We start from the raw sequence: 8,507 nt of genomic DNA on the forward strand, positions 1-8,507 counted from the left end.
AAAATATATTTAAGTTGTTCTAATAAATTAATCACTTTTCACTTGTACTCGTAAAAGATTTAGCTGTCCAATCTCATGCAGGAAAATTACTTGAGCGGCGCACACAGAGATGGGTACGCACAGAACGAAAATACTACACTAAATACTTTTGCTGGTTTCCATAATGGTAGCTGCCTCATCTCAGGAAAGAGATTCAGAAATAAGTAGCTGTATGCACAACAATCTTTAAAAAAGCAGACACAAAATGATAGATCCATGCCCAGAATATCTGACAAGCTATATGATTTTAAAAGCATCTTTTAGATGCCCAGTATAGAACAATTATATTGTACAACTAACTTAAGCAAATAGCAAAGCATTCACCTCTACAACAGAAGCAGTAAGTACCTTCCGTACTGAGTCTCAAGTTGAACTCCAAAAGCAGGCAGAATTAGAACAGACTCTGTAATATGCAAAAACAATCAGCATGAAAGATATGTCGATAAATTCCAATTGATAGTAGTGTCTTCTACTATTCTACCTTCTACATATGGAAAGAAGTAAAAACCAATAGATCTTCCACAAAATAAGTGAGCATTTATCTTAAAAGAATAGTGCTTCGTTACTTCAATGAAGTTAAGAATGTGTTGTACATGAACTGCTATGTAATATGAATATTCCTAATAAAGTGAAATGCCAGTTTATAGAACGGGTATGACACCGCTAATGTTAAATTAACGTGATGCATCGAACATCTAAGGCCCAACATATCCACAAGATGAGCACCACAGAAATACGGATTTTAAGATAGATGCGTGATGGTAGAAGATCGAATAAGATGAGAAATGATCGCATTAAATAAAGAATGCAAATCCCAAAGATAAATAATAAAACGATGGAAGTTTGTTTGAGATGGTTTGGCCATGTCCTACGTCAACCTCTAAATGCACCTTTCTATTGGTGATACTATGTTGCCTTAAGGTGCTATAAGGGATATAAAGGACAAGGTAGATCTAAAATTACATTGAGGGAAATTGTCTCAAAAGACTTACAATCTCTAGGAACAAATTCGAACTTAACTATGAATATAACACAATAGAAGCAATGGATCCATATAGGTGATACCAACAAGTTGAGATCAAGGTTTACTTGTTGTGTTTGCACTTATGTTATTTTCCGGGAAGGGGTAAGGGTGATTCACAAAACCTCTAGTTTCAAGAAAACCTCTAATTTGCCTTTAAGGACAATTCTCTTACCGGATTTTAATGAAATAGTCTCGAATAGATCAAATATATAAGGAAAAAGGTCCAAAAATGCCCTTGTGGTTTGCGAAATGGTCTACTTTTGCCCTCTGTTTAAAGTTGGGGCAACTGTGTCATCGCCGTTACAAAACTGGCACACATTTGCCCTTATTTTCCAACTCAGCTAACGGCACCACTACAGATGTTGGATCATCTTATTTCCAGTAACATTTCCTTTTAGCATGGAATATCTATGTTCAACAAGAGATAGCCAACTGACTTGTTGAAGCTTGCAACAAGCAAGAACTGAAATACACATACACACATTTAAATGTACTATTTTTTATAAACACATTTAGATGTACATATTTGTATACATGCACACCCACATACATACACACATGTTAGTATTATATTTCCACGGGCCCCAAAGGGGTGCCTATATATATAGGGGGGAATGAAAAATGTGATGTGGCACCTCTCATAGGCCATGAAAGTCACTTATCTTTTTTCTCATTTTTTTGGCTTTTCTCTCACTATTTTATTGGTTTATCTTAAGTTAAATAGTCTAAAAATACCTAAATAATTACTCAATTAAAGGGTAAGTTGGCAGTTACTCAAGAAAATCAAAGATGAAAAGACGTTAGTTCTCAAGCCGTTTTATTAGTGAAACTGCTCATATTCTACACCTCCTGCCTATTTAGTACAAAAGGCTCATGTGCTGAAGCACAAGAATTGGATAACGATCAAGCAATAAAGCTCCACCAACCAACAAGTCAACTTAAAATGGCAGAATGTAGAAGCTAGCCGGAAAGAGTGCTGCTTTGAAATCATCTTCATTTAGTCTCTGTGGCAACTAGCAAGTTCACTTTAAAACTAGATGTGCACCTGAACATGGATCGCAACAGTTAGCGAATGAATCGTGGTGGTGGGATGCCTATTGTAACTGCCAAAAAGAATGATACCGCATAGTTTCAGCAACAGCTTGGAAAGTAGTAGCTTCGGGCACATATATGTGAGCTGATTTTAGTAGTAGTAATTTTTTCATTTGAATTGACACTTAAATTGTTGGATGTTGCAGGTAGGAAAGAGTTGTGTCATCAGGTGTGGTACTTCTGCAATCTGTAGGAGTTTTTTAGAGTTAATTAATTAGAATTTCTGAATACTGGTAAAAAGGTTCATAGTGTACTCTTCAGTGGAAAAAAATAATCTTTGTGCATATATGTTGATACTATATAATAAAAAGAGAACCTTCTGCAATTGAGTTTCATAACTTTTGGTTTCCAATTATTTGAGATGTTAAAACATGCAGTTCAGCGAGTTATATTTTCCATGTTTTTTCTCTCTTGGGACTTTATTTTTTTCCATGGGAGGAGAGGAAGCTGATTTTAAGGCATAAATATTGTCTGTTCATTGATCTTTTATTCTCTTTTTTGTTTTTTGACATTTCAATTTTACTGCTCTAATAACCATAACATGACAGGTGTGTTTCCCCAAATTTTATTTTATGGGTATTTATAATTTTGTGGGTTTGAGTCTTCAAATGCACACGACAAGATAAATTCTCTGGGTGTAGAAGCTCAGTGTGCATTTATTTGCTTTATGGATGACATAACGGCGAAACAAAGGCCAAACTTGAAATGATATTGTGGAGTTTTAGAGGAATTGCACATTACTTTATATGATGCCATCTGGAATATTTCAAAGCTTGTGGTGAGAGAGATGCTAAAGCTAAGCTACGGGGAAAAGTAACATGCATGAAGATGAGGATGTGATAACTTGGCCTAGTTGAGTCAATGACTAGCTAGGTTCAACTCATTTAGATTACCAAATGTTCATTAAACAAAGTTGTGCATCCTTTTTCTTTTTGGTTCTTATTTCTCTTTTGTTGTTCCTTTTCTTTGTATTCTTTTTTAGTCAATCTATTGGCTTATGCTAAATACATTAGTTCTACAAGCATCCTCATTATACAACAATCTGTCAATTATTAAGCCTGAAATAACGTTTCCATTATAGCTCCATATAATTTCCGTCATAAATGAAATAAGAAAGGAGAATTTTGGTAACGTAAAAGTACAATCCTTATGCCTCTGGAAAAGTCACGATCAAATAATTACATTTAAACTTAAAAAAGGAATGTCCAAGTCTTAGTTGCACCTTTACTCATTATCTTTAACCTATGTAATTAGGGTTCCTGAAATTAAATAAGATCAGCATGTCAAGGTAACCACATGATAGTATCTGGTCTTTTTGCTTTCTAACTTCGAACCTTATTTTACTTTCTTCTTGACATGTTTTAGTTCATGATCTACTTCATATTCAACAGAATATTTATTCTTTAGAACTAATTTTGTATGAGGTATATATACCTACTGAATTATTGAACCACAAGCTACTTGTATTTGTTAGTAATTATGATATTCTCTCTCAGCACATTAGTACTGTAAGTACTGTTAATAGTAAAAAGACTATTCTCTCTTAACACGTTAGTAGTTACAAACTGATCTTCCCAAATTAACGTCCACAATCCAAATGGTGCAAAGGCCTTTGCAATTTTCTTGACTGCTAAAGGTTTTTTAGGCTATCTATGAATGAGTAATTGAGTTGAAGTAAATTATATTTAAAAGTAGTATTTTAGTTGAAGCAAAAATGATATAAGTAGATATCATGTACTTCACTTGGCAAAAAACAAATCCCGAAATTTCAAGGCATACGAGTCATGAGTATAACTGACAATAAGTTGGTCGTTTGGTTTTTGATGTTTTTAGTTTCTTTAGTTTTCATTTAATGTTTCATTTTTTTCTCAACAAAATAAAACATATACAGACATATTTAGAAATGAAAATTTTCTTTGCTGATTTGTAGATTCGATAATGAAAAATGTAGTTCATATAACATGTAATTCCAATGAAAATATTATCTATATAATTAATAAATATAATTACTTAAAATTTATATGCATTTAATGCCATTGTTAGAACGAAGAAGATGCATGAAGAGTGGAGGTGGAGCACGATGGTTCTTGTATACAAGAACAAGGGTGATATCCAAAATTGCAATAATTATCGGGGTATCAAGCTGCTTAGCCATACTATGAAAGTCCGGGAGAGAGTGGTAGAGCTAAGGGTGAGGAGGAGTGTGTCTATTTCCGAGAACCAATTTGGGTTTATGCCGGGGCGTTCTACTGTAGAAGCCATCCACCTTGTTAGGAGATTGATGGAGTAGTATAGGGAGAGAAACAAGGACTTGCATATGATGTTCATCAACTTAGAAAAGGCGTACGATAAAGTTTCGAGGAAGGTTTTGTGGAGATGTTTGGAGGCTAGAAGTGTACCTATTGCCTACGTTAGGTTGATTAAGGACATGTATGATGGAGTAAAGACCCGAGTGAGGACGGTGGGTGGGGACTCGGACGCACTGACGCGCCACATCCAAGGGGAGGTGTCGTGGTGCATGCTATTTGTAGATGATATTGTATTGATTGGCGAGACGCGAGGCGGTGTGAACGCGCAATTAAAGGTATGGAGGCAGACCCTGGAATCTAAAGGTTTCAAGTTGAGCAGGACCAAGACAGAATACTTGGAGTGTAAGTTCAGTGGCGAGACTCAAGGAGGGGATGCGGAGGTGAGGCTGGACTCGCAGGTCATCCCTAGGAGAGGGAGTTTTAAGTACCTTGGGTCTATTATTCAGGGGATGGGGAGATTGATGAAGATGTCACACATAGTATTGGGTCGGGATGGATGAAATGGAGACTCGCTTCAGGTGTTTTGTGTGATAAGAAGGTGCCACCGAAACTTAAGGGTAAGTTCTACAGAGTGGTGGTCAAACCAACGATGTTGTATGGGGCTGAGTGTTGGCCAGTCAAGATCGCTCATGTCCAGAAGATGAAGGTAGCAGAGATAAGGAAGTTGAGATGGATGTGCGAGCACACCAGGTTAGATAGAATCAGAAATGAGGTTATTCGCGACAAGGTGGGTGTGGCCCCTATTGAGGACAAGATGCGGGAAGCGCGGCTTAGGTGGTTTGGTCATGTGAGGGAGGAGGAGCACAGACGCCCCGGTGAGTAGGTGCAAGAGGTTGACATTGGAGGGCCTACAGAGAGGTAGAGGTAGGCCAAAGAAGAGGTGGGGAGAGGTGATTAGGCAAGACATGGCTCAGCTTCAGCTAACCGAGGACATGACCCTTGATAGGAAGGTATGGAGGTCGAGGATTAGGGTAGTAGAGTAGGTAGTCTAGAGTGTTCATAACAGTAGTATTGGCACGCAGTCTCGCTTTCTGTTGGTAGTAGGTTTTTATGCCTAACCGTTGTTTTCTTGCATTGTTGATCACCTTATGTCTTATTGTTTTTATTCTGATTTTATATGGCTTTTTGGTATTGTCCCTTCTTGTCTATATTTTCATTAATGTGGTGCTTATGCTTTCCTGAGCCGAGGGTCTATTGGAAACAACCTCTCTATCCTCACAAGGTAGGGGTAAGGTCCGCGTACACACTACTCTCCCCAGACCCCACAGTGCGGGATAATATTGGGTATGTTGTTGATGTTGTTGTACTTAAAATTTATATGCACATACAAGAAAAAATCATCTATTCTATCATGACTAAACTTTAAAAATATTAATTCTAAATTTACTAATATTCTTTATAACCGCGCAAAGCGCGGACAAATTCACTAGTTGGATAAGTAAAAACAAGAAGCTGAAATATTGTTCAGATAATCCTCAAGCGCAAGGGAAATGCAATATGATCCCGAGATCACCAGACAATGATTATCGAACTTTAGTCGATTGTTTACAAGAAACTAGAACATTATAGCTACAATCAGTAGAGCAAATATTATTTTTGTATTTCTGTGGTACCATATAGCAATCTACGTTGTGCATGGAATTTGTTAGGTTTGAGCCTGATTAAACTTTAAACATAATGTAAAACCACTACCATATTGAAAATTTTGTCAAGTACTATTACCTTCTGTAATAGATAAAGCTTCATTTATAGAAAGCAATTGTAAGGTGAATGGTTTCTTACCCAAGGAACAACTGAAGTTACTGATTGAGAGGTGTATGAAATATGAAATGAGGTTAAATGAGGTTCTGGTCTCAGATTTTGACCATCTTGCACAATGTGCATCAATAAGCGCAATGGCAGTGACTGCCCACTGAAGAAACTTCATAGCATCCCATGTAGCTTATATTATATTCTGATTTAGCTCAAGAAAGAATGGCGATGGAAAACGCACATTATAAGCTGCACATAAAGTAAAGTCACAGAAGTTAAAACGTGCTCACCTTTCTTAACTGGCTTCTTTAGAAATAACCTAATGAGCAATGCCATGATAACTAAGCTCCAAATATGCAGAGTATCTAGCTTTCCCTGCATTTTAAAAGCTTCACCGAGTTAAACATAATACTTTTACCACAAATTATGTATCTACATAATTGAAGCAAAACATATGGCTATTTAACAGCATGAAATGACAAGTGCTTAAACATCACAAACTACATACTATCGTTACTAAAGCTACTGAGGATAGAAATTGAAATCATTAAGTCAACATGTCTGCTCCCTCTGATTCCCTAATGATTTGGGTGCCTGGTTTAGACTCACATCCACATTTATCCTTGGTCTTGTCATTATCCTCCCACCCCCCCCCCCCAAAACCCCAAAAAAAGCTACTGAGGATAAAAAAGTATATGCTACCTCGCACCCAAGGATTAAAATTAAAAAAAACTATGTCTCATCGGCCTAAGCCTTGGTGGACAGTACCTAATTGCAATTTTCAAGCTAGATTATAAGTTCTTCAGAGCTAGCAAAAGAGCCAACATAAATTTGGGGGGGGGGGGGGGGTGGAATAAAGAAGCAAGGCATTAAATAAATTGGTGCTATTAATTATAGAAACCAGTGCTAAGTTAACTAAGGTTTGTGATTATTACACTTCCATAGTATGAAACTTAGAGATTTTCTAATTTATCTTAAAAGACGAATTATATAGTAATGAAATGAAATTGACCTTGGGAAAAAAAAATGAAATGGGCTCGAATAGACAGAGACATATTAGTTTGAGATTGAGAAGCAGCTAATTGATAGTGCGAAGTGAATAATGCCCTTAACTGTTATAAATTGGAGGTATAATATTACCTGCCGGAATACGAGGAAGGAGGGATAGGCAAAAAGGAGAAGAGTAAAGAGGCATAAATTGGAACCCTTTTCTCTACTCCTTCGAACCACAATATGGTGGGCGTCAATGGCTTCAGGTGGGCCTTTACCCACTTCGTGTACGTATGTGTATTTCCCTTCTGCTATGGCCAATGCCTCCTCCGCCATGCCACTCTCACTCTTACTCCGGCATCAACGAATTTGGAGATTTGATCAGAACAAAACGGGTTGATCCGAACCCATCAGAAAACCTTATTATGGTGTTATACCCAATAAGCTACTACTACTAGCATAATCTTCCTTTTTTATTTTTATTCCCATTAATTAATATGGGGAAGTAAATAAATACCCCCAATTTGCAGCTCCAAATCTAAATATTATATATGAGGTAAATATTTACGCGTACAGCAAACAATATTAACTTACTACTTAATTAATTTAACCAGGTAAGAATATATATTAATGAACTATAATAAGTTAATTGTTATAAATAACTTTAAAAGTGAATGTTCATGTATTAGGAAGTTACTTGGGAGCAAGATAGTTAGTCATAAACTAGTCTAGTTACTTGGTCACCAAGATTGGTTACTTGCTCACCTATCTCTCTCTAAATTTCTCTTGTTTCACTTTATTTCATATTATTCCATAATATGTTATCAGCACGAAACTCTAACGTCTCAAGAAACTTTTTGAGAAAACTAAGGTATAATTTTTCTCCTTTTTTAATTATAACTGATATTATGAAAATAATGTTTGTTGCCCTTAAAATTTTGGGCAAGAACTATATGTCATGGGTGTTGAATGCTGAAATCTATTTAGATGCAATGGGTCTTGGTGACGTCATTAAAGATAAAAATAAAGCATCTACTCAAGACTGTATTAATGCCTTGATTTTCTTGCGTCATCACCTTGATTAAGGTTTGAAAATAGAATATCTCACAATCAAAGATCCATTTGTTTTGTGAAATGGCTTAAAGGAAAGATATGACAACTTAAAGTTGGTCATACTTCCACAAGCACGCTATGATTGGGCTCACATGAGGCTCCAATACTTTAAGACTTTTTCTAAATATAATTTCGCGATGTTCAAAATTACTTCTAAATTGAAACTATGTGGAGATAGTATCACAGAC

General features: G+C 36.3%; 1 protein-coding gene across 3 annotated transcripts in view; it reads right to left on the reverse strand.

The window, feature by feature from the left end:
* Positions 1-7,741, reverse strand: part of LOC104097108 (uncharacterized) — a 28,616-nt gene extending 20,875 nt beyond the window's left edge. For 2 of the 3 annotated variants that reach the window (XM_018771138.3, XM_009603623.4), the window contains exons 1-3: positions 7,357-7,679; positions 6,507-6,591; positions 388-442 (exon numbers count right to left, since the gene is read on the reverse strand). In XM_018771138.3, the coding sequence (XP_018626654.1) occupies positions 388-442; positions 6,507-6,591; positions 7,357-7,542 (326 nt within the window). In that variant the 5' untranslated portion in view covers positions 7,543-7,679. Of the gene's footprint in view, positions 1-387; positions 443-6,506; positions 6,592-7,356 lie in introns of all 3 variants that reach the window. The other variant, XM_070196204.1, reaches the window with a different exon arrangement.
* Between the last annotated feature and the right edge of the window lie 766 nt (positions 7,742-8,507).

The sequence above is a fragment of the Nicotiana tomentosiformis genome, chromosome 2, assembly GCF_000390325.3.
Source record: "Nicotiana tomentosiformis chromosome 2, ASM39032v3, whole genome shotgun sequence".
Classification (NCBI taxonomy): Eukaryota; Viridiplantae; Streptophyta; class Magnoliopsida; order Solanales; family Solanaceae; genus Nicotiana; species Nicotiana tomentosiformis.